The sequence below is a fragment of the Pyrus communis genome, chromosome 10 (genome assembly GCF_041283825.1).
Source record: "Pyrus communis isolate YQ-2024b chromosome 10, ASM4128382v1, whole genome shotgun sequence".
In the NCBI taxonomy this organism is placed as follows: Eukaryota; Viridiplantae; Streptophyta; class Magnoliopsida; order Rosales; family Rosaceae; genus Pyrus; species Pyrus communis.
The window spans coordinates 15,436,578-15,462,546 of NC_142574.1; the positions used below are offsets into that span (position 1 = coordinate 15,436,578).

The 25,969-nt window shown below is 36.3% G+C and overlaps 4 protein-coding genes across 4 annotated transcripts; 1 reads left to right on the forward strand and 3 right to left on the reverse strand.

Annotated features, from left to right (window-relative positions):
- Nucleotides 1–673: 673 nt before the first annotated feature.
- Nucleotides 674–10,184, reverse strand: LOC137730330 (uncharacterized). Its single transcript, XM_068469397.2, has 14 exons — nt 9,542–10,184; nt 9,239–9,353; nt 9,046–9,126; nt 8,647–8,729; nt 8,449–8,555; nt 8,239–8,349; nt 7,878–7,987; nt 2,250–2,511; nt 2,062–2,139; nt 1,898–1,948; nt 1,732–1,821; nt 1,529–1,609; nt 1,319–1,381; nt 674–1,199 (listed from the first exon to the last, which is right to left on the reverse strand). The coding sequence occupies exons 1-14, from the start codon at nt 9,624–9,626 to the stop codon at nt 1,173–1,175; spliced, it is 1,344 nt and encodes a 447-aa protein (XP_068325498.2). The 5' UTR covers nt 9,627–10,184; the 3' UTR covers nt 674–1,172.
- Nucleotides 10,185–15,680: 5,496 nt separating this feature from the next.
- Nucleotides 15,681–17,252, reverse strand: LOC148693571 (uncharacterized). Its single transcript, XM_088678054.1, has one exon. The coding sequence runs from the start codon at nt 17,250–17,252 to the stop codon at nt 15,681–15,683; it is 1,572 nt and encodes a 523-aa protein (XP_088534180.1).
- Nucleotides 17,253–17,910: 658 nt separating this feature from the next.
- On the reverse strand, nt 17,911–19,721 carry LOC148693572 (uncharacterized). The gene is made up of 4 exons (XM_088677593.1): nt 19,547–19,721; nt 19,364–19,447; nt 18,961–19,119; nt 17,911–18,863 (listed from the first exon to the last, which is right to left on the reverse strand). Exons 1-4 carry the CDS (start codon nt 19,719–19,721, stop codon nt 17,911–17,913), a joined length of 1,371 nt encoding a protein of 456 aa, XP_088533719.1.
- Nucleotides 19,722–20,468: 747 nt separating this feature from the next.
- On the forward strand, nt 20,469–24,511 carry LOC148693573 (uncharacterized). Its single transcript, XM_088678055.1, has 5 exons — nt 20,469–20,573; nt 20,892–21,338; nt 21,430–21,613; nt 22,057–23,687; nt 24,416–24,511. The coding sequence occupies exons 1-5, from the start codon at nt 20,469–20,471 to the stop codon at nt 24,509–24,511; spliced, it is 2,463 nt and encodes an 820-aa protein (XP_088534181.1).
- The last annotated feature ends 1,458 nt before the right edge of the window (nt 24,512–25,969 follow it).

The following is a 25,969-nucleotide window of genomic DNA, read 5'->3' on the forward strand; positions in this document are numbered from 1 at the left end:
TTTTAAAAACTTGGCTTGCTTTGTTTCCCTCGACTGTCTCTTTCATGAAAATGAGCCTAGTGTTTCGCTCGACTGTCTCTTTCATGTAATTTGTGGGATTGATTTTTTTATTTGATTTCATTTGAGCTAATTATTTAATTTAGCTCTTTATTAAATTAGAATCTTTAATTTAGGAAATTAAACCCTAATTGATATAATTTGATCTAGTTAGAGTTAATTTGTCTCCTTTTGTATTGATTTTGATTTAATTTAGACTAATTAATTTAATTTAGTCATGTACTTTCCTTTTAACTATAGTAATAACCTGAAAATATTTTTTGCCAATAATGTGAGCCTTCATAAGTACTATCATAAGGAGGTGTGGGAGTAAGTTAAGCCTCATAATAGACTAGTAATAATGTGGTTCAAATCTGCTTTTGGCGAGAATCGAACTTAAGACCTCTCACTTACAAGTAAAAAAGAATATCATTAGATCGTAATATTAATTGTTGGTGCTTCCATTTTAATTAGGGTTAAGATTCCTTTTTATCGTTGGTGCTACGGTCAATACCCGCCGTTTTTGGGATGTTGTACTTTTTTGTATGGCGTTAAGTTTATGCATGAGCTCTTTAATTTTTAATTCCATATTACCAAACACCTCCCTATTCCAACGTCTAATATTGAATTTAAATCATTCAGCAAAAGCTCGAAACATATCATTTGAGTTTCCAATGAAGTTACATTGCCAATTGTCCTTAACAAATTTATTGAAACTTGGGTGATGAAGCCACATGGCCTCAAACTTGAAGGACTATTTCCTCCAAGAGGTGCCATTGTTACACTGAAGGAAAATAGGACTATGTCCGAGCTAAATATTGGCATGTTATGTAAGGTAACATTTTCATACAAATTAAACCATTCAGAATTGGGCAAGGCATGATCAAGTCTTTCAAATGTTACCTTGGCCAATTCTGTGGTGTTTGAACGAACATAAAGGAATGCATTCAAGAAACGATATGAGAACTTACTAAATGTCAAACGCGATTGGGTTACGAAAACAGAAAGCTTAACTTATGAGAGAAAGCAATGAAACACAACTTAAAATTGAAGATCCCTTAAACACTGTTCAAAATGTAAAGGGTGACCAAAATCCTGCCACCCATTGGATGGCCGTCCATCGTTCACTTCCATTCTCAATCGTAGCAGCAGCTATTCATTTCCTACAGAAAGAACCAACATGGAATCAGACAAGTACATGAGAAGTAAACTTTCGAGGCAGTAGTTTGACAAACACAATTGAAAAATACAGATGATATGCTTTTGATAACATGAGTAAAACCTGTGACATTAGCCGATGTTTTCTCATTAGTTGTGTTCTTGCCTTGTCTAATAGCGCATTCCTCTGCACACAATGCATATACGGAAGTTAGTCTGAATGTCCCGGTTTGGTTAAGGATTACGCTACTTTAGGAAACTATGTGTACATCTTAAAAAGTTTTTGCGTACTAGAGAAAACAGTCCAAATATAACAACAGAAATAAAACCATACCCAAACCCTCTCTTTCTTTTGATCTTCCTTTGTCAGTTTATCTGGATCTCTTTCTTCAGGTACAAAGAAACAGACAGTAATCTGTAAATTTAAGTCGAAATATTAGCTCAATAATTCTTCAACTAACTACAAGACATTCAAAAGATGAGAATTTTTTTATTTTTGGTACAGAAAAAATGAAGATAAACAGAGAGACGACCAACCTTATCAGTGGTAGATGCATACAATTCTGGGCCTAAATTTTTGTTTCTGCGTGGATTAAACTCGAACAAATTCTGTAGTTTCTCATTTTCCTGGTGCATAAACCAAATTGTTAATCCACCATAAATTAAGAATGCTGAGAAAATCAGAAAGAGGGAAAATACCAACCTTCATGTGGTTCTCAAATCCGCCAGCTAAAAAACTCTTCAAAAACTGTAACTGTTTATAAGATATTTAAAAGAAAATGACAATGATTAGAAAACACTACAAATCATATCAACAAGCCGAGTGATTAAACAAACATTAATGAGAAATATGAAACATTCAATTACCTGAATAATTTGATACCATGATGATAACTTTAGTTCTTTTCCATTGACTGTTAAAAAAAATTCCGAGGGACGAGAACTCTGAAAGTATATAATTCAAATTACTACACTTTGATATCAACAAAAATACAATTTAAATGGTTCTGTCTCAATGTATTGCCAGAGAAATAAATTACAAAACTGACAGTTACCTCAAAATATTTCACAACCTCGCGGACTTTGTTTGCAACATTCTCATTTCTTATGTCCGAATAAAGACAGTTTAACTTCTTTAAGACATTCTCTTTCAGTAATTGTTGCATGTGTGAATAATTTGTAAGGCTAGGATCCTTTGCTTCACTCCAGAACTTCTCCAGACTACCAGTTTCAAATATCAAAGCCAGCGCTTCACTGGCTGCTACGCGGACTAATTTATTATCGTGCTCTAATAGGTTTGAAAAGTAAGAAACGGCCCTGCATCAATTTGTACATATACGATGAGTGCTAAAGCAACATAATTCACTCAATAACATGATAGAGATGGGCAATGATTGATATGTATGACATATGGAGTAAAAAATTCTGAAAAGGAAGAGAGAAAGAAATAGCAATTTTCATCTATGTTATTTGTCCTCAAAACTGTTGAATTGTAAGTCTATAGCTGATTAGGAATAAGTCTTAGTTTAATATGTGTAAGCACTTGAGTTAAAATACCAAGTGAGAAGCTGTGTGGTAGTAAGGCAAGAAATGCCAAGCGTTGTAATCTTAGCAACTAGCTAGATGAAGGGTCAAGAATAGTTTGTAAGCAGAAAGCATCCAACTTGGATTCTAACGGTATTATTCCATCTGCATGTTTTATGTGTGGTGTGATAGACAGAGAAAAAGTTAATGAGATTTTGATTTGCTCCTCTATGACTCGCAGAGAAAAGCAACATTCCTTTGAAAGCTCTCCATTGTTAATTTCTCCTTCTTCATTTCAATTCTTCTTCAAACTACCAGAATAAAACACAGAATCACAACATGGTATCAAAGTCAGGTTCAATCATCTGAGCCTGGGCATAGATATATTAATCCACTGAGCTGAATCGAAGCTCGCTTGAAGCTCAATGAAGGTCGCCGGAGACTAGTTATCATTTGAGAAGAGAAATCAACCCATTCGGACCAAAGATGTCTGGATCTGGAGGCTCAGAAGTACTCCAATTTTCTCCGGTGAGAACTACTAGTTCTGGAGAATCAAGATGGTGACGATTTTCAAATCACACGGGTTGTGGAATCTAGTGGAGAATGGAGTTAAAAACTTCCGATTCGAAGAAGAAGAAGGTTGAAGGATCATCAGAGGATGATGCAGATGAAGAAATGGCTGCTGTGTTGATGAAAGACGCAAAGGCTTTGGGAATCATGCAAAATACAGTTTCAGATCAAATCTTCCCACGAATCACCAATGCAGAATCAGCAAAGATGGCATGAGCTTTGTTGTATGGAGAGTACTATGGTGGTGATCAAGTAAGGTCTGTGAAATTGCAAAATCTGAGACGTGAATTTGAATATGCTAGAATGCGTGATGATGAAACTCTGTCTAGGCATCTTACTAGGCTAAATGATTTGATTAATCATATGAAAACGTTTGGTAAAATTCTGTCTAATGAAAGACTCGTACAGAAAGTTCTGATTAGCCTTGGTAAACCATATGATCCCATACGTGTAGTCATTGAGAATACAAAGTGTTTGGAGATTGTAGAATTGCAAGAGGTTGTGGCAATTTTGAAAAGCCAAGAGCAACGTTTTGATTTGCACAGTGTTGATACCACTGAGAGAGCTTTTGTTTCACTCTCTGTGAATCCAAAGGAACAAAACAAGGGTGGTGCTCATTCTGGTTCATCCAGATTTTAGAGAAACTGGAATTCTAAAGGTTAGAAATGGGAATCAAAACCCAAGTTTCAGCAAAAATCCCCCGTGAATGCTTATCAGAATATGAATGCATCTCAGTCAATGAGTCAAGAAGTTGCAAAGCCTCAGTGCAAGGTGTGTTCTAAGTACCATTTTGGTGAGTGTAGATACAAAGGGAAACCAAAATGCTTCAATTGTGATAAATTTGGGCATTGGGCTAGAGAATGTATTGCAGCTAAAACAATGCTAAAGGCAAATAATGCTAATCAAGTGGAGATGATAGGAAATCTGTTTTATGCAAATAGCACAGTCACATAACCAAAGGTGAATGGAGAGTGGTAAATTGATAGTGGTTGTAGCAACCACATGACAAGAAATGTGGAATTGCTTGTTGATGTGAGAACCAACATAGCTGGCAAAGTTCAAATGCCAACTGAAGACCTTGTGAATGTTGCAGGAATGGGTTCATTGGTGATTGATACAAAAAAAGGTAGAAAGTATGTTAGATAAGTAATGTACTTACCTGGTTTAAAAGAAAACTTGCTAAGTGTTGGTCAAATGGATGAGCATGGATATTTCTTGGTGTTTGGTGGTGGAATGTGCAGTGTGTTTGATGGTCCATCACTGGAATGCTTGGTTATGAAAGTGAAGAAGAAAGTGAATAGGTGCTATCCATTGACTTTATTATCTGAGAATCAGGTGGCTTTGAAAGCTAATGTCACTCACTCTACTGAGACTTGGCACAGGAGACTTGGGCACTTACATTTTGGTGGTCTCAAACAATTGAGAGACAAGGAAATGGTGCATGGTTTGCCTCAGTTTGAAGACTACAATGGAGCCTGTGAAGGTTGCCAATTTGGAAAACAACACAAAGAAGAGTTACCAAGAAATCAAGTGCAAAGAGCAACTGCTCCACTTGAACTAATTCATGTTGATATGTGTGGACCTAAGAAGAATGATTCAATTGCTAGAAATAAGTATTTCATGCTGTTAATAGATGATCTCACCAGAATGACTTGGGTCTATTTTCTAAGATACAAGTCTGAAGCATTCAATTGTTTTAAAAAATTCAAAGCTATGGCAGAGTTACAAAGTGGATTCAAAGTTAAGTGCCTGAGAAGTGATAGAGGAGGGGAGTTCAAGTCATCTGAATTCGACCTATTCTGGAAAAAAGAAGGAATACAAAGACAACTCACTCTTGCATATACTCCATAGCAAAATGGAGTAGTGGAGAGGAAGAACAGAACTGTAATTAAGATGGCCAAATCCATGTTGCATGAGAAGAGCATGCCATACTTTCTCTAGGCAGAAGCAGTTCATACATCAGTGTATATTCTAAACAGATGTCCCACAAGGACTTTGAACAACATCACACCTTTTGAAGCTTATTCTAGGAAGAAACTAGGAATAGCACACCTGAGAGTATTTGGTTCACTATGCTATGTTCATGTTCCAAGTGAACACAAACATAAGCTTGAGCCTAAAAGCTCAAAGGAGTATTTGTGGGATATGCAACTTGTGAAAAGGGGTATAGGGTATTTGATCCACTATCCAAGAAACTAGCCTTGTCAAGAGACATTGTATTTGATGAAGAAGCTGCCTAGAATTGGGAAGAGAACTTAGAGTCAATTTCTCTCAATACTGGAAGTTTTATTTATGGTGACATAAGCACAGGAAGAAGTAACAGAATGGTGCTGTCTCCGACATCATTTGTAATATCTTCATCTAGGAGAGTTCTTAGTATTGAAGACTCTGAAGTTCAATCCAAGACACCTATCTCAGGTGAATCTGCAAGCATTTCAAACTTGAGTGAAGGGCACAATCAAGCATTTGATCATACACCATTGAAGTGGAGGAATATGAATGAAGTGTTGGCTCAATGTAATATGTGCATCATGGACCCAGAGAAGTATGAGGATGCTAAACAAGATGAGTCTTGGTTAAAAGCAATGGAGGATGAGCTATTCATGATTGAAAAGACTGGTACCTGTACGCTTGTTGACAGACCAACTGAGAAACCTATTATAGGAGTTAAATGGATCTACAAAACCAAATTAAATCTTGATGGGTTAGTGTTGAAAAACAAAGCAAGGCCGGTTGCAAAGGGCTATGCACAAAAGCTTGGTTTGGACTACAATGAGACCCATGCACCAGTTGCTAGGTTGGACACTATTAGAACCTTAATAGCCTTGGCTGCACAAAAGAGTTGGAAATTGTATTAGTTAGATGTAAAATCGGCTTTCTTGAATGGAGTATTACAAGAAGAGGTCTATGTTGAGCAACCTGAAGGTTTTGTAGTCAAAGGGAAGGAGGAAAAGGTGTACAAACTTCATAAGGCTCTTTATGGTCTAAAACAAGCTCCAAGAGCCTGGTATGGAGAGATTGACAACTTTTTCTCACAGTGTGGTTTCGAGAAGAGCTTGATTGAACCAACTCTGTATTGTTTCTATCTATGTGGACGATATAGTCTACACTGGCAGTTGCAAATCAATGCTAGAAGAGTTCAAGGAAGATATGAAAATGAAGTATGAGATGATAGACTTGCGACTTCTTCATCATTTCCTTGGGATGAGAGTGATTCAAACTAACTTTAGCATCTTAATTCATCAGAAGAAGTATGCAAGTTCTTTACTGAGTAAGTTTGGATTAAATGAAGCAAAGACTATCACAACTCCTCTTGTAGCTACTGAGAAGTTGTCTAAAGATGATGGAAGTGGATCTACCAGTGAGGAAATGTATAGGAGTATTGTGGGAAGTCTTCTATATCTCACTGCTACAAGGCCGGATATAATGTATGCAACAAGTCTATTGGTAAGATTTATGCACTGTCCTACTAATAGACACTATGGAACTGCAAAGAGGGTACTCAGATGCGTCAAGGGGACCCTGGATTATGGCATGGAGTATGTGAAAGGAAGAAAAGCTTGTTTAATTGGCTTTTGTGATAGTGATTAGGGTGGTTCATTGGAGGATATCAAGAGCACATCAGGATATGCATCATTTGGCAGTGGTGTGTTCTCTTGGGCTTCAGTCAAGCAAAACTGTGTTGCACTCTCAACTGCAAAGGCTGAATACATAAGTTCATCAGAAGTCACAGCTCAAGCAATATGGCTGAGGTTTGTTTTGGAAGATTTCGGAGAATTACAAACTGAAGCTACTCCCCTTCACTGTGATAACACTTCTGCCATTGCAATTACTAAGAATTCTGTGTTTCATCAGAAGACCAAGCACATTGACAGGAGGTATCATTTTATCAAAGATGCATTGTAGGAAGGCATCATTGATCTGATCTATTGTCCCACAGAAGAGCAATTGGCAGATGTCTTCACAAAGCCTCTCTCAAAGGATCGATTTAATCTTCTCAGAAGCAAACTTGGAGTAAAATCAGTTTTAGACTTAAAGGGGAGTGTTGAATTGTAAGTCTATAGCTGATTAGGAATAAGTCTTAGTTTAGTATGTGTATGAGTTAAAATACCAATGAGAAGTTGTATGGTAGTAAGGCAAGAAATGCCAAGTGTTGTAATCCTAGCAACTAGCTAGATGAAGGGTCAAGATTAGTTTGTAATCAGAAAGCATCCAACTTGGATTCTAACGGTATTATTCCATCTGCACGTTTTGTGTGTGGTGTGATAGACCGAGAAAAAGTTAATAAGTTTTTGATTTGCTCCTCTGTGACTCACAGAGAAAAGCAACATTCCTTTGAAAGCTCTCCATTGTTAATTTCTCCTTCTTCATTTCATCTTCCATTCTTCTTCAAACCACCAGAACAAAACACAGAATCACAACAAAAACCAAGTAAATAATACGAACTTACTAACTTAGAATTTGATTCACTGCTACTATTTCACAATCAGATGATTTTTTTTTCAGAAAATATATTTTAACTGTTAAAAGGTAGTTCAAGACATTTCTAAATTGAGTGAACTTCTCATTATGTTGAGTTAAAAATTTACCCATTCCAATAGTTGTGGCTGAGTCTCCATCCCTCCATGCTTGTAAGAAGAAACAACCAAGCATATACTGCAGCAACTAGGACCTCTGCCGAATGCTTTTGGGTGTCAACCTAAAAGATAAAACAACGACACCCTTGATTACGACTAAATACTAATAAGCTACAGAAGATAATAACTATAGGGTCCTTGTAGTAGTAGGCATTAGAAATACTAGAGAAAATATATGGGAACTTGTAAATTAAGTTAGAAAATTGGTAAAACAAAGATCCATAATTCTTCAATATAAAAAGTTTTTCTAAAACGAATGCGAAAGAAGATATTGATTGGTTAAGACATAAAGGTAAGCTAAAGGAATACATACATCTAAGGCAGACTCAGGATTAATGAACTTCCAAATAATTTGCATTGCACTTTCAGTCTCCTCCGAGTTAGTTGCACCAAAGAAAGCCACAATAGCCAAACAATCCAATATCTGTATCAAAACATCTCACGGTCAACCCAACTTCTTGAGAAATCCTATAAACAAAACTTAACCGATAGTTTTTATGTAATATCATGAAAATTAAGCTACCTTTAAGGTTGTGGGTCCAGATTTCAGAACTTTGGAAAATACAGGAAGCAACTCTCTGTATATTTCGGACAACTTATCCTCGCAACAAATGACTATGGCCAGCAAGCCTGACATTATGATAAAAGGAGACCCGTTAAAGTTACAAGAGAAATGCAAAACCAAAAAAATACACATGCTACTTGACAGAGCTAGACAAACCAATGACATGAAGTGATAGCTGCTTCTCCCTGTTAGAACCCTTTTTTAGGCAATTCAAGCTTCTGAATAGAAAAGTAGCAAAACTGCAAGAAAACAAAAAGTAATCACAAAAGGAGCTCTCAGAAATCGTTTACACAATCTAGATCTTCTACTAAACAGCGATGACTCAACATACACGATCACACAACCCACATACAAATGAAAAACCCGCATGTTTACCAATTACCTATTACCTATTATCCACACATCAATCTTCTACAATGACATGATTCTTTGGGTGAAGACACAACTATTCTGATAGTACTGGAAAGCGAAGAAAACATAACGCAGTAATTTCATACTTCCTAGCAATAAAGCAAGACAATTTTTTTACACAAAAGAAAATTTAGATATGCTTACTTGTTTTCCAGAAACTCATGGTCTAGTTTACGCTTTAATCCCTCAATTATTGATGCCAATGCCTCCTCTCGGTCGGATCCCCTTCATTGAAAAAAACAAAGAAAACCCATCAAAATTTGGTGGCAAGCAAAATCAATGGTACCCAATTTTCAGAATTACAGAAAGAAAGAAAAACAAAGTGACACAAAGGAACCTCTTCTCAAACAACCCTTCTAACAAAAAGGAAAGTGTCTTCAGTTTTGGAGGCCGAATCACCGGTTCATTGTCCGTAGACTCGTCAGCTGCAACTGCACCAGGTCTACCAGTTTCTAAAACCATGAAAAATCAAGGGGTAAGAATTTATACACACATTGTAACTTTTCAATCTAACCAACATAGAAAAGAATTCTCCATCGACACAAAATCTGAAGATACTAGCTGAACTGAAACGTAATTACAAAAACCAGAAAGCCAAAAGAAATTTACAAAAAAAAGAGAAAGCAAAAAAATGAATTACTTCTTTGGCCGCCGCGCTTTCTGGCGGCTGAAGGCGGAGGAGCTTTGCCTCTTCTCATCATGTTCGAACGCATGTGAGAACTCATCGCTCGAAGTCAATCACAACGCAAAGTCTGGATTTTTTTTCTTCCGGAAACGGACGAATTTCCCCAATTCAATTCCAATCAGGATGAACCCTAATTCCCAATTGGACCAAATCGTAACCCCTTCTGCTAAACTCTGAATTCAGAACTCCGGCGACCCGTCCCAACCCTTTATTCCCGCGACGAACACGAAGCTCTAGTTCAAGCATTGTGGGGAGGTCTGATTGATTTATAAAAAGGTTTTCTTTCTGGTTTTGAATTCCGAATCGGAAAAGGACTTTGCTCTGTTTTTGAATTCCTAATCGGAAAGGGATTTTGCTATTTGCAAATTGGTAAGTAGATGTAGATTGGACTTTATGAAATTGGAGTTGGCAAGAAAAGGCAACCTCAATTGCGCAACTGGAAAAAAATGGCCGCCAATTTTAAAGTATTTAGGGCGGCCTGACCTCCTCCACTGCGGCGGTAAAAGCTCCACCCTGCGCGCGTAGCTTCAGTTATCTGGTATTAGGGGACCGTTAATATGGGAATAGATACCGTTAAAAAAGTGCAAGTTGTTCACGAAAATTTTGAAAATAACCTCTCCCTTTAATATTAGGTTACTCTATTAGAGCATCTCCAACATTTAGGTTAAAATTTAAAATATTTAACTTAGAAAATTTAGATTTTAACCCAAAAATTGTATTTCTCCTCCAACCCTTTTGGGTTAAACTTTTAGCCCAAGATTAATAAAAAATGAATTTAGTATAATTTTTTGTTCTTAAAGTAACTTTAAAAAAAAAATTATGTAGACTATCCTAATTTAAATTTATGAACATTTTAACCTAAAAATATTTAGATTCCGATAAATATTGAAAAATCATTAAACCGATACCATGAAATTCATGGAACACTATGAAAGAATACGAAACACATAAAATATATTTTTTAATTACATTAGTCTTTTGATTTAAATTTGAACCATTAGATCTTGTTTTTTACCGTTAAATTTAATCATATTAGATCTTAACCGTTGGATTCAATAAATTTATAAATATAGAACTACTAAAAATACGCATACATAGTGGGCCAATCCCCACTAACCTGGGCAATCATGTGCTAAATTTGCTCCAGAAATGAGTTTTGGGTTAAAAATCATATTTGCCCGAGCAAGTTGGGGAAGTAGGTCTTATGTTGTCAAATTATTATATTAAACAATGACATTATTTATCCTTATAGACATTGCTTATAATACTCACAACATTTTAAAAAATACAGTTTATCAAACGCTTAACTGTTTTATTTTGCAGCTGATTATTCTTAAAACATAACAAAGGTAATTTATTAAAAAAAATAACAATCCAAAAGTGGCCCTAAGTCCAGTTTTCTTATTTTTTTAATGTGAATAAATAATTTGGGAATTTAGAGTATGAGGTGTGAAAACAAACACTGCTTCAATATTTGTTCATGTCTGCCATTTAAGGTCGGTGACATAATTAATAAATTCAAAGATAATATGCATATTATATACGTACGTACGTGTTTTTTAAACGTACTTTTGTTTTTCATACATGTTTTAATGATTCATTGTATTCCACATTTTTTATAATTTTAAGGTACTATACACGTACGTCCGTATTTATTACGTTTAAAACATGTTATTTTGACACACTTTGACATATAAAATTCACGTTTTCGATATGTATTTTTTTTACATATTATCGAAGAAATGAAATAAATTTCTTCGACAAGTGATGGTGGAAATGTGTTGAGTTTTTGCATGACGGCATGGGTTCAAACCACGTTGGTGACTACTAATCTAAATCTATCATTTGACAAATAAAATAAAATAAAATAAAATAAATAGATATTTCACATGAAGTAAATATTAAAAATTAAAAAAAAAATCATAGAATTTCTCAAAATATTTTCTTAGCAAAGTTGTCGAATAATACACAGACGTATTTTTCACATACTATACCTGTTTCAGATTCTACTAACTCTGGTCGGTAACCTAACAAATGTCTATTTTTTAAAAAGGAAAACTAATGAAAATTTTTTGAAAACTTTGAGTTGTAATGATAAGGATAAAATAAAGGATAAAGTGAATAGTACCAAGATTGACTTTTTAATGTAAAAATATGATTTTTCGTTAAAGTGAATAGTACCGTGAGTTTTTCATTAAAACTCCAATTTTAAAATCCTAAGTAGTTACTTATTTTAAAGCATTTTAGATAATTAGGGTGGATCGGTTTTAGTAAAAATGGGGTTCCTTGTGTGAACCCCATTCGGTCCCAAATTCCAATGACTAAATTGCCCTCACAACTTTCAATCATAGCCGCAGATTCATAACCCTAGGTGTGTATTTTAGTCAAACACATTGTGGGCGGCCGAAAGACATGAGAGTCATTTCCTAGGCCCAAATGTAGCAGCGCGATACAGCTATGTAGGCTGAAGCACAATCCCCACACACACAATAGCAGAAACGTAATTAATTCAAAATCGAGACCCCATTTCACAACAGACATGAATAGTGCAATTTGAACCTCTATTTTATACTATAGTAATAATGTCATAATTTAATTAGTTACCCCTAAAATATTAATGAAACCTCTCTTTTCTTCTTAAGATTCTTAAGATTAAAAAAATCAAATCTTAGAAGTTATCCTTATGACCAAAATGTTCACTCAATTACATGAATTACATGACTCATTCATATGATGTGAGGGCATAATTTTGCTTTGAATAACACAAGATCCATTATAATTTTTTATTTGGGTGGTGCTATCTACACCCTTCTTGATTTCTTGTTGTTGGATGAATGAATTGGAGAATATCAAAGGACAATAATTAACAAAGAATGTGTGTATGATACCATTGTCACATCCCTGCCCGGGCCCCCATCACAACCTGAGCTCGACTCCACCGTAGCACGATATTGTCCGCTTTGGGCCCTGACCACGCCCTCACGGTTTTGTTTCTGGGAACTCACATGAGAACTTCTCAATGGGTCACCCATTTTGGGAATGCTCTCGCCCAAACTTGCTTAGCTTCAAAGTTCGGATGAACTCCGAAGCCAATGAGCTCCCAAAAGGCCTCGTGCTATATGGAGGTGGACATATACATATAAGGCTTAGATGATCCACTCCCCTGGGCAATGTAGGATGTTACAACCACTCTTGATTTTTCACAAAAGTTCTATGTGAATGCAATGGCGAGTCATGGGTGTATTGGAATGACACATAAGCTGAATGAGTTATTTCCCATCTGTCAATTATGTGATGCATTGTTGAACTTTTCAACCTTTGAAATATATGTATAGTGTGTCACACTCAGTAGAGACCAAAGTATTAATTGCAAATTGAAATCTTACCCAGTTGCAGTCTAAATATACATCTAAAAAGTTTACACAAACTTACATAGCTCGAGAATACAATTAAATAGTAGTGTTTTGTGTTAATAATACATCAACATATATCAACATCTCAAATGGTTGAATGTTTTGGGTGGGGCTGTTGGTTATATGGCCACCGATTCGGGTTTTACTTTGACTGTGTATATTTGGTGACCCGTACAACTGATATGGTTTATATTGAGCATATAGTCACGAATCTCTGGTTGAACGCTTAAGGTTTTTTTGTTATACAACAATCTTTTTGTCACTGATGATGGCTCCACCGTTTTGGATTAGTACTGTAGAGTATTCTCTGATGAGTTTGCTGCTTTGGGATTGAATGCTATGAATTTCTTTGTCAATTCGATAACCACTTCATTTTTAGTTTTCATTTGTTCCTAGAGATAAAGAGAAAGTATATGGAGAAGTGAGGAATGGAAAAGGATGATGCAAGGTTCATGGGAAGGATGAAAACAAAAACTTTGAAAATTGAAATAAAAAAAGAGGAGTCCGATTCTGATTATGAATCATTCTTATATTTACTAAGAAATGAATAGTTAGTCAAAATTACCGGGGCCACATAAAAATGGAATTCAACTCCTCCTTTTGGAGGAATTGGATTCCTTGGTGGAAGGTGGGAATTGAGTTCCAAGAGTTGGGGGCAATAAGGAATTCATGATTTTTACTTGTCATACCCGCACATATTTTATAAAATGCCATTGATTCTGATTTTAGTCAATGTCCACAGCCTTGGAATCTTTCACATTGACAAAAGTTTACTCTAACAATTACAACGGACTTGTAGTTCGTCAATTACGCTATTCGAGATTATGTAGTCATAAGCAGATTAGAACGGTAATCTCAGCAATCAGAATTGCCATGGATTCTACAAGCACTAATAAGTAAAGCATCGCATAAAGTGGAGCTATTAATCTCATCAATTGGGGTATGGTTTGTCTTTTTATACACTGTTAAACACCTTTTTTTTTTTTTTTTATATCTCTCAAGGAAGCTTTCTTCGAATCTTCAACCGTCCGTCCAGTAATTAGATCGTGTTTCTGATGAATTTTCACTGGAAAGTGGAAACTTCCTTGGTTTTCTTCAAAGGCAGCGTTCTCCTGCTTTTCCACCGTTCTATTACGTTTCGGTAGGGTTATAGGACTACTTTTGTCTTTAAGGTGCTTTGCTTTTGGGAGACGACTTGACTTGAGTATTTCACTTGGAGAAGTGTGATTTATATACGCTAATATATATATATATATATATATATATATAAAGTGAGAGCCCTAGTTTGGTGAAGCATTCTAAACCCCTAAAATACCCTTACTTATTGATAGAGCGCAAATCAAGGATTCAATACCAAAAGAGGGATAAAAAGGTAAAAACATTAACTATAGAATTTGAAACGCGGGAGACAAGTGAAAAAAAAAGACAGTTCTTAGTTTATCAGTTCTGCTTCAACTTCCCATGATCGAACCAGAGATTTTGACGATTCCCACGATCAAAACTAGAAAGCAGTTTATGATTCCCACGATCTGAGTTCAGTTGAAGGTTACACAATAACTACCCACATACAACCACTATATACAAATGAATAATCGAAAAGAGCCCAATTTTCGAAACCAGACTCCGAGACGCGGCGTGGAACCCATCCTTCTTCACACCTTCGATCCCGGATGCCCACTTTCAGGAGCCCAGCCTCCTGGCCGTTGCTCCTCTCTCTCCCGATCGCAATATTTAAGTAAGTTTTCCATTTTGTGCAAATCCCTAACCCCAACTTTCCTTACTATTTAGCTTTTGATTTCATCTTTTCATTCAACAAAATGCATGCTTTTAGGGTTTCTCAACCTTGATTTAATTATTCTTCATCCAATTTTCACCAATTCATATCACTAATTTGGTCCATCTCTAATTCATTTGCTGGGAAAGGACATTGGAATACCTCGAGTGTTTAGTTGGGGTTTCGATTTGATTACAATTGGTTTTAATTTTGTCTCTGCTGCATTCACCATTGCTAAACCTGGGTTTTGTGCTTTGCATGCAAGGGGCTTTTCAAAATCAGGTACACCACCTTTTGAATTATGTATTAATTTTGTTTGTTGCATTGATTTCAAATGGAAATTTGATTTAGACAAATTAGATCGGACAAGGAATTTCCATAGTTGAACCTAAGCTCGTACCTGAATATTGAGCTGTACAGTTCCCGGTTCCTTAAGGTTTCGGATATCCACACAATCTATTGGGAGCAATCTAGAAATCCCCACGGCCGTGTGAGTTGCGATCGTTCTTCTTAAAGTTTTTTATATACAACTTTGAAGCTTTTCTTCAAATTTATTCACTATATAGTGTAATTCTTCAGTGATTAGAGATTCTGAAAATTTAGAACACGGGGATTTTTAAATCCTCTCAATCAGAAAAGGATTGAAAAGGAATTTTGATTCAGAAAAATTATAGCATGTTTATCATCTTAATATAACACAAATTATAGCATGTTTATCATCTTAGTATTACAATAAGAGGCTCAATAGATTACCACATGATTCTCTAAGGCTTTTCCTCAACTGGGTTCTCTGCTTTCTTTCTTTCGTTTAAAGGTTCGGTTGAATTGGTTAAAAAAACAATGTGGGTACTCAAGGTTCTGTTCGGAATCATTGTTGAGTTTCTGAACTTTCATCTATGATTTCTGATTAATTTCTCAATTTAGAATGTGTTGTCCTCCCACCAGGCAATATCGTAGCTGCTATTCCAGATGATGCTGTTGCTAATACTATGTGCCCCAACCTTCTCAAGCTTGCTAACAATGCGCGATATAAGTAAGTTTTTCCAGTTCCACCGGGACCATCCACAAAAAAAGTTGCATTATCCGATCGTTGAACTGCACCCATTATTATGTTAAACGCACTTTTTTGGTCATCATTTAAGCGTTCAATTGCATCAAGATCTTGTTGTGGAACACATATGGATATTTCATCTTCAATACATCCTGTCAGTCCTGAACTTGATTCATTTCCTCTTGTCATTTGGGGCAAATCAAACTCGTTTATACTCTTATTAAATTGAACCAAAAGTATGTTCAACTCACGCAAGAGTATGTTGGTAGCAAGTGTGGGAGTTATGTTAGTCATGGAAACATAATCTTCCATCATGAATGGATAGAACTCATCCCATAACCCTCGAACACCAATTGGTGCACAATATACCAATATGGTGACGAATAATCTTCTTAAAGCCGACGACATCTGAATTGTGGAGGCCTCTAACAAACATTGTCGAATACTGTCATCTCTTTCTAACAAACCTCGTTGTTCTGCTGCCTGCTTAAATGTTGGATGCAAAACCCCATTAACTGTTCTCAAGTTTGTGAAGGATGTTGGTCCTCTAACATGATTAAGAAGAATCCGAAGGTAAAATTTTTCGCCTTCAGCAGGTGAAACTGCATATATTCGTCCAATAACCTTGTTACGATTCATTCTTTTAGACCACTTTCTTTGAGCTTGAATCCATCTGTAATGTGATGGTATCTCCATGTATAAATAATGTCGCGCTTCTGCATCCACATGATTAAGTGTAAAAAATTCAGTCAACATTGTCTTTCTTGTACTATCATCATGTAGAATATTTGTTATACTCTCATCGGCACGAAACTGAACTTGGTGCATATTAGGAAGATGTATTTGCATTCGCTCAACAGATGGGTAAATTCGATTAATAATGAACTTGAATATCTTCCATAATGCCTCTGGTGCGCAAACCCATCTTGCATCCTGAAACTGCTTTATTTCATCGTATTGAGGGTCTGATTGCACTTCAACTGTCACTCTGTCTGGGCCTTTGTAAACATACTTATATAAGTAATTGACACTTTTTATGCTTGCACAAATTTCAACATTGATGTGACAATCATACCTTAACAGCAACCATGGATTATATGGAATGACCCAACTATTATCAACCATTATGTTTCCTTGTCGATTAAGTGAGACGGGCAATCGATTTCCTCGCCTTTGATAAATTGGATACGAATCATTCCCTTGAACAGTGACTGGTGCAAATGGTTTGGGAAACTTTCTCTTACAACTCCCATTTTTCATACATGGAGATTGAAGATTATGAATCCCACACGGGCCATGAATCATATGCTTTAACACCACATTATAAAGTTGAGGCTCTACATCTTCATTTGGTATTTCAGCTCTAACAATTCGGTCATACTCATCTGGATTATTGATCTTATCATTTTCATCTAACACCACCAGCATATGCACATGTGGAAGACCACGTTTCTGAAACTCAATAACGTATGCGTAAGCAACAACACTGCCCAATACCCCCTTTTCGATGATGTCTTCTTTTAGTTGCTCAAGTTTTGCACGAAATACTCTAGTGAGTAAGTCAGGGCGATCTTGTGGAGTTTGTCTGTCCAGCGAGTAATTCGCTTTTGATTTCTTCCCAACTTGGGTTACATGTCATGGTAATAAAAAGATCTGGCTTTCCGAATCTTTGAACCAAAGTCATTGCGTCTTGATATCGTTGGTACATGTCACGTGGGCTTCCAACAAATGATGATGGTAAAATAATTCTACGCCCGATGCTACCTAATAATTTTTTATTTTCAATTAGCTATATATATTGTACACAGTTTAAACAAAGTTATATTTCTAAATAACGATGACTGAAACGATATATATACCTGCATTGTGTTGACCTGCATTTAGAGAGTCTTCAAGTCCTTTGTAGAGATCCGCTCTAACTGTGGCTTGATTAGAACGCAACCATCTAAGTTTTTGTGATTCAATTTTAATGTAGTTATCTACAGCATATTGTTGCAAGAGACGTCCACCTCGAAGCAAAAGTGATGATCCATTATGACGTATCTGCAAAAGCAAATTTCATATGTTGCTTTTAATATAGGAATCATCATTCATCTATATATACCGGGAAATAAATTATGTTATTAATACAAACCTGTAACATATAAGCATAATAGTCACAACATGTTATTGCTCTTCCACCATCATCACGACTGTTAACATCCCATCCATATGTACCGTAAGGCAGCAATAGTGGATATTGTAAGGGATCATAAAATCCAACATAGTCTCGGACGTGAGAAAGTCTTCCACTAATTGTCTCCACCACGATATCCCTTCCATTTGCAATTGTGGCATTATCTCCATCTATTATAATTGCCGCAACTTGTGATGCTGATGGTAGACTATACTGACGCCGATCTATAGGTTGCTCTTTTAGGATCAACTTGCAATTCGGCAAATCTTGGCTTTGTCCGAGGCTTCGCAATGTATGAACAAAAGGATTATGGTTGTTCAACATATGTTGTATCTTTTCAACCACACGTCTATCTAAAACTTCACTTTCACACATTCGGTTTTCAACTTCATGCTCAGTGTCATATATATAAGCTTGTAAAAATCGCGGTCTGTTCCCTTCATTTGGTAAAAGTCCACCAATCTTATGATATAATGCACCTTGAGCACGAAATGTGTAAATCCCACGACCACCAATATTAATTCTTTCATCCACGTGTACTCCCATTGAAGTGAATGCAAATGCATGATTGTAAGCTCGAATATTTTGCCTAAAGTGTCTACCCTCATTTGTTTGGTCAGAGAAAAGAGCAACCATTTCTGGTGGGGACTGTATTGGGGGTAAAACAATTCTTCCTTTCAAGCAACACATATTCAAAGTTTCTCGAGCAAACAATCGTGTATAGCAGTACGGACATGTGGTTGGAGGAGATAATTGGCAACCTAGGATACCCCGATTCCCATTATAATTTCTAGCACAATTGTGGTTTCTTCTTCCTCTGGTTTGGCGCGCATGACAATTGGTTCTATTTGCATGTTCTTCTTCTGATATTTTTACATGAATATCCAACATTCAGTATAAGAATTTTCTTTGTAACTAATCATATATCTATATAAAGATAGAATTATATACTAAGCTCACCATTGTGGGGAGGAATTGAGAGCATCCCATAAGATATTTGTGATCTATTTGAATGTGCCAACTGTCCCATATGACAACGCATTCTAGTAGAAGTTTGGTCATCATGATTTGTGATATCTGACAAAACCCTTGAATTCGCGCTTTCATGCTCAATTTGTTCTAATAAATAGACCACATTATAATACGATTAGTTAAAAAAAATTTCTTTAATATTTAATATATTTAGTTGTGAGTCTAATATTTCGTAAGACTACCACTAAAAATAACTACAACATTGAGATCAATATGAAAGTATCGAAGAAAAGAATACAATGAGATTTCAATTCACAAAATTTTGTTCTTAAAAAATAACCTAATTTTTTAAGTGTGAAACAAATACAAATAAAGAAATTGAAATAAATACCAGGAATTTGTTGTTCTATATTACTGGGGTCGACCTCAACATCATAGTTAGCCAACTGAACCCGTTCTTGTATATTATTGGGACCTACTTGTTGCATAGTTAAAAGAAAAATTAGAAATTAGATTTTTTTTTTATTTTTTTGCGTTAGTATGAGTTAAAGAAAAAGGAACATGAAATAAATACCAGGAATTTCTTGTTGTATGTTACTGTGGGATGTCATAGTATGATCATCATATAGAGTTGGAATTTGTTGTCTTTTTTCTTGTGCTATTAGACGTCGTCGAGCTAGATATCTTTGATGTTCTTCAGGACTCAATGATTGACGCCATTGTCTTGCACGACTTTGACCACGCTCCATGAAAAAATTTATCTAAAAAATTAAAAAATAAATGAACCTAAATTGAATACAAATTCTGTGACATTCCATAAATACGAAAAAGTCTACGTAGATGCCTATGAACAGAAAGAAGGAAAAGCATTTATCTACACATCACTATAATACAAAAGAACAAAATAAAATGATCACAAAATACTTTTGAAGTGTAATAAGTATCAGTGCAAGGAAATGACGGGCTTATATACACTTCTCGGTTGGTGTTAGGACTTGGATATGATTTAGCTTTAATGTTTTTTTTCTTTTATAAATTAGCATTGTTTATAGAGTTTTAATTTTTATGTCAACTGGATGAGTAGAATTTTAAACCAATTATGATATTCAAAATCCTTCTCGAACCCCACTGGTGTTTAGGGATGATTTTGGACTACATGGATATTTGAGATTACGAAGAAGATTATGAATAACTAAACATGGGTCAAAATTTTTTTTGTTAGAGGACAGCAATTGTTCATAATTGGTTTGATCTTGGACATAATAACAATTACGAATATTTGTTTTCTTCACATTATCTTCTCGAATTGGGGTTCAACATTAGAAGTTCTTTTCTCAAGTCTCAACATTAAGCAAAATGAAGAAAACAAAAGGCCAAAAGCAAAAAGCCACCTCTTCCGCTGTTATCACCTTCCCTTTTCTTCAATGCTCACTCCCAACAGAAAATCTATGGCAAGAATACACTTCCCCCCTTCCTTTTTCTTCGAGCCTCAAGAAATGGGTCTGCAACCAATGCCAACTGAAATAATTGAGGTTAAGCAAGAGGAGTTGATAAAGAATCGGCCAAGAGAAGACCAAGCTAAGCCAACTGAAATAATTGAGGTTATTCCTGACAACGCTATAAATATTACATCATAAAACAGTTTAGCTTAATTCAGTACATCTTTTTTTGTTAAATAAGAAATGGCTACGTCACAAATGTCCATATAATTTAATTGAAATGATAAACATGTTCTGTAAAACCAAGATTTTTGAAAGTCTAACTAATTGGTCAAATAGTGTCAAACATAGTAGTATTTCTCCAAGTAATAGCACGTCCTAATATTAAGCTGAAGAGTAAGAATAGTTATATGACATTAAATTGAAAGTCTAACTAATTAAGATGATTGTAATAAACATGAGGCACTGTTCTGCAAATAGAACAGGGCTGCAAACCAATTGGTAAAAGTAATCCTTTTGTCTGGGCCTTTGTTAGCAAACCAATTGGTAAAAGTAATCCATATGTTGAACAACCATAATCCTTTTGTTCATACATTGCGAAGCCTCGGACAAAGCCAAGATTTGCCGAATTGCAAGTTGATCCTAAAAGAGCAACCTATAGATCGGCGTCAGTATAGTCTACCATCAGCATCACAAGTTGCGGCAATTATAATAGATGGAGATAATGCCACAATTGCAAATGGAAGGGATATCGTGGTGGAGACAATTAGTGGAAGACTTTCTCACGTCCGAGACTATGTTGGATTTTATGATCCCTTACAATATCCACTATTGCTGCCTTACGGTACATATGGATGGGATGTTAACAGTCGTGATGATGGTGGAAGAGCAATAACATGTTGTGACTATTATGCTTATATGTTACAGGTTTGTATTAATAACATAATTTATTTCCCGGTATATATAGATGAATGATGATTCCTATATTAAAAGCAACATATGAAATTTGCTTTTGCAGATACGCCATAATGGATCATCACTTTTGCTTCGAGGTGGACGTCTCTTGCAACAATATGCTGTAGATAACTACATTAAAATTGAATCACAAAAACTTAGATGGTTGCGTTCTAATCAAGCCACAGTTAGAGCGGATCTCTACAAAGGACTTGAAGACTCTCTAAATGCAGGTCAACACAATGCAGGTATATATATCGTTTCAGTCATCGTTATTTAGAAATATAACTTTGTTTAAACTGTGTACAATATATATAGCTAATTGAAAATAAAAAATTATTAGGTAGCATCGGGCGTAGAATTATTTTACCATCATCATTTGTTGGAAGCCCACGTGACATGTACCAACGATATCAAGACGCAATGACTTTGGTTCAAAGATTCGGAAAACCAGATCTTTTTATTACCATGACATGTAACCCAAGTTGGGAAGAAATCAAAAGCGAATTACTCGCTGGACAAACTCCACAAGATCGCCCTGACTTACTCACTAGAGTATTTCGTGCAAAACTTGAGCAACTAAAAGAAGACATCATCGAAAAGGGGGTATTGGGCAGTGTTGTTGCTTACACATACGTTATTGAGTTTTAGAAACGTGGTCTTCCACATGTGCATATGCTGGTGGTGTTAGATGAAAATGATAAGATCAATAATCCAGATGAGTATGACCGAATTGTTAGAGCTGAAATACCAAATGAAGATGTAGAGCCTCAACTTTATAATGTGGTGTTAAAGCATATGATTCATGGCCCGTGTGGGATTCATAATCTTCAATCTCCATGTATGAAAAATGGGAGTTGTAAGAGAAAGTTTCCCAAACCATTTGCACCAGTCACTGTTCAAGGGAATGATTCATATCCAATTTATCAAAGGCGAGGAAATCGATTGCCCGTCTCACTTAATCGACAAGGAAACATAATGGTTGATAATAGTTGGGTCATTCCATATAATCCATGGTTGCTGTTAAGGTATGATTGTCACATCAATGTTGAAATTTTTGCAAGCATAAAAAGTGTCAAGTACTTATATAAGTATGTTTACAAAGGCCCAGACAGAGTGACAGTTGAAGTGCAATCAGACCCTCAATACGATGAAATAAAGCAGTTTCAGGATGCAAGATGGGTTTGCGCACCAGAGGCATTATGGAAGATATTCAAGTTCATTATTAATCGAATTTACCCATCTGTTGAGCGAATGCAAATACATCTTCCTAATATGCACCAAGTTCAGTTTCGTGCCGATGAGAGTATAACAAATATTCTACATGATGATAGTACAAGAAAGACAATGTTGACTGAATTTTTTACACTTAATCATGTGGATGCAGAAGCGCGACATTATTTATACATGGAGATACCATCACATTACAGATGGATTCAAGCTCAAAGAAAGTGGTCTAAAAGAATGAATCGTAACAAGGTTATTGGACGAATATATGCAGTTTCACCTGCTGAAGGCGAAAAATTTTACCTTCAGATTCTTCTTAATCATGTTAGAGGACCAACATCCTTCACAAACTTGAGAACAGTTAATGGGGTTTTGCATCCAACATTTAAGCAGGCAGCAGAACAACGAGGTTTGTTAGAAAGAGATGACAGTATTCGACAATGTTTGTTAGAGGCCTCCACAATTCAGATGTCGTCGGCTTTAAGAAGATTATTCGTCACCATATTGGTATATTGTGCACCAATTGGTGTTCGAGGGTTATGGGATGAGTTCTATCCATTCATGATGGAAGATTATGTTTCCATGACTAACATAACTCCCACACTTGCTACCAACATACTCTTGCGTGAGTTGAACATACTTTTGGTTCAATTTAATAAGAGTATAAACGAGTTTGATTTGCCCCAAATGACAAGAGGAAATGAATCAAGTTCAGGACTGACAGGATGTATTGAAGATGAAATATCCATATGTGTTCCACAACAAGATCTTGATGCAATTGAACGCTTAAATGATGACCAAAAAAGTGCGTTTAACATAATAATGGGTGCAGTTCAACGATCGGATAATGCAACTTTTTTTGTGGATGGTCCCGGTGGAACTGGAAAAACTTACTTATATCGCGCATTGTTAGCAAGCTTGAGAAGGTTGGGGCACATAGTATTAGCAACATCATCATCTGGAATAGCAGCTACGATATTGCCTGGTGGGAGGACAACACATTCTAAATTCAAGATACCACTTAGTCTCGATGCATCATCGATGTGTTCGATCGGTAAACAATCTGATTTAGCAAAGCTAATACAAAAGGCAAAGGCAATTATTTGGGATGAAGCAACAATGACGCATCGTCATGCATTTGAAGCACTCGATCGAACGTTCAGAGACTTAACAGATATTGACTTACCATTTGGGGGGAAAAATCTTTTCATATTTCTTATTTCTAAACTACACATTTAACCAAAAACACAAAACATATACCAATTAATCAATAAACAAAAATTCCATCTAAATTCCAATGATAAAATGAGTATACAAACATAAAACATATCAACAATCACATCATTAATAGACTAAAAATCTCCATCAATATCTAATATAATTTAATTGAGATAAGATTAGAATTCCAAAAAACTAACTTGAATTTTGAACCAAATAGTGGTGGAGTGGAGAATTAAAACAAGTGGATGTATGATATGGGACTTACGTAATTATAATATGAGATTGCGTCACGGGTGGGATTAGAAATTTAGGGTTTTGAAATGGGGGGAAAGAGGGAACCAAATAATATGGAATTGGGGGAAAAGCAGCAGGGAAAGAGAGAACTTTGGGGAAAGATGTGGGGCTCAGGGGCTGGGCTTTAAAATTAAAACAATATTGAGTCATCAAGCAAAGCAAACGACAACGTTTTATCCCTATTTTTTTTTTTTAACTGAAAACAACTGACCAAAACATTGCCGTTTTGGACCAATTGTTAAAAAGCCCTATTTTCTTTCTTCTCCCTGCGGTGTCTTCTTCTCCGTTGCTACCTGCAACATGCACAGCAGCTCAAACCTCATGTTCGAGGGGTCCCCCGGAAAATTTTTAGCAGGGATTTAGGGTCACCGAAGGGTCCTGGGACCTCTCAGGTCCCTCTGTAGATCCGCCACTGTGTGCCCCTTCAATTATTTTATGACATGTGAAGTAACGGCCCAAATACCATGCACTTTGAAAAATTTCTCAGTTATTCTGACAATTTTTTAAAATATTATTTTCTACTATCAAAACTCTCATGTGTGTCACAAATTAACTTCTATTATACTATCACAATGTAATATTATTCTAATCAGCTATAAAAAAAAATTAATAAGATTAAGGCCGCATCAAAATTGACAATCATAAACATATGATTTATACTTTTGATCTATACTAAAAGGTTTCTTCTTGGTTATATTAAGTATACAAGTTAGCAATACAGTTAGTAAGTTGGTTAGAGTAGTTAGGCCCTCCCTTATAAAAACAGTTGTGTAACCTTCATTCTATCAATGAATACAAAAGCATATTTCTCTCTCTAAATCTCTCTCTGTAAAACTCTCTGTGTTGATCTTTCTTCTCTTCAGCTTTCTTCTTGATTTTCTTTCAATTTCCAAACATTACAATGTAGTTAACATGGTATTAGAGCCACCAAGGCTCACGCCATGGATCTTGGTGGTCGATTCCTCTTCTATCTTTCTTCATTACTTTCTTTCGTTTCCGCGTATTTCCTTATTCGTAATACAAGTGCTCTTTCTTCCTTTCTTTTTATGTAAACTTTTCTGAGATTTCGCATAGGTTTTTCTTTGATTTCATCTGGGTTTCACTGCAAATTTTGACTGGGGCTTCGAGCTCGTCTTGTTGCTGGGCAGTCCTCTGATTGCTCTGCTGCTCCATGGCACCGCTGATTGTAGCTTTAACAACGACGGAGTCGACCGACTGAAAGACACAGAAGGAGCTCGGATTTCTCCTCGCAAGACACCCTAGAAATCTCAACTGCGAAAAAGGGTTGGTCGGATCCTTGGTGATCTTTCGTTCAGACAGACTAATCACCGCCTTCATCTTCCGCTACTCGTACCCCTTCTTGCCTCTGAGCTTAAGCTTTTTGCTACTTGTATCCACCACCAATGGCGGCACTCGCAGCAGGCACCCGACGGCCGTGGGTCGGCCTAGGAGCGGCAGTGTGGGTGTAAATTGCAGCCGGCAATGCCTTCACTTTCCCGCTCTACTCCCACTCCCTGAAGTCGGTTCTGGGTTTCAACCAGAAGCAGCTCACCATGCTGGGTGTGGCCAACGATATCGGCGAGAACTTCGGCCTTATCCCCGGATTCCTTTCCAAGAAGCACCCGCCGTGGCTAATTCTTTTGATCGGCGCTCTCGCCTGCTTCTTCGGCTACGGCATCATCTGGCTCACCGTCAGCAGCACCATTCTGCCCCTGCCTTACTGGATGGTATTGCAGCTATGGATTGCCCTTTGTGTTGCCGCTAATAGTAGTGCTTGGTTTACCACGGCTGTGATTGTAACCAACATCAAAAACTTTCCTCTACAACGTGGCATAGTTGCTGGTATTCTGAAAGGTTACGCG

Excerpts from the sequence above, each read along its gene's own strand:
- LOC137730330 (XM_068469397.2), bottom strand. The coding sequence starts at position 9,626 with ATGAGTTCTCACATGCGTTCGAACATGATGAGAAGAGGCAAAGCTCCT. Across the intron at positions 7,988-8,238 it reads ATCCTGAGTCTGCCTTAGAT|GTTGACACCCAAAAGCATTC; the intron begins GTATGTATTCCT and ends TTTATCTTTTAG. Across the intron at positions 1,200-1,318 it reads AACATCGGCTAATGTCACAG|GAAATGAATAGCTGCTGCTA; the intron begins GTTTTACTCATG and ends TTCTTTCTGTAG.
- LOC148693571 (XM_088678054.1), bottom strand. The coding sequence starts at position 17,252 with ATGCTGGTGGTGTTAGATGAAAATGATAAGATCAATAATCCAGATGAG.
- LOC148693572 (XM_088677593.1), bottom strand. The coding sequence starts at position 19,721 with ATGGAGCGTGGTCAAAGTCGTGCAAGACAATGGCGTCAATCATTGAGT. Across the intron at positions 19,120-19,363 it reads TATAGAACAACAAATTCCTG|AACAAATTGAGCATGAAAGC; the intron begins GTATTTATTTCA and ends TCTATTTATTAG. Across the intron at positions 18,864-18,960 it reads CTCAATTCCTCCCCACAATG|AAGAAGAACATGCAAATAGA; the intron begins GTGAGCTTAGTA and ends TAAAAATATCAG.
- LOC148693573 (XM_088678055.1), top strand. The coding sequence starts at position 20,469 with ATGGGTCTGCAACCAATGCCAACTGAAATAATTGAGGTTAAGCAAGAG. Across the intron at positions 20,574-20,891 it reads AGCCAACTGAAATAATTGAG|AACAGGGCTGCAAACCAATT; the intron begins GTTATTCCTGAC and ends TTCTGCAAATAG. Across the intron at positions 21,614-22,056 it reads TGCAGGTCAACACAATGCAG|ATGAAAATGATAAGATCAAT; the intron begins GTATATATATCG and ends TGGTGGTGTTAG.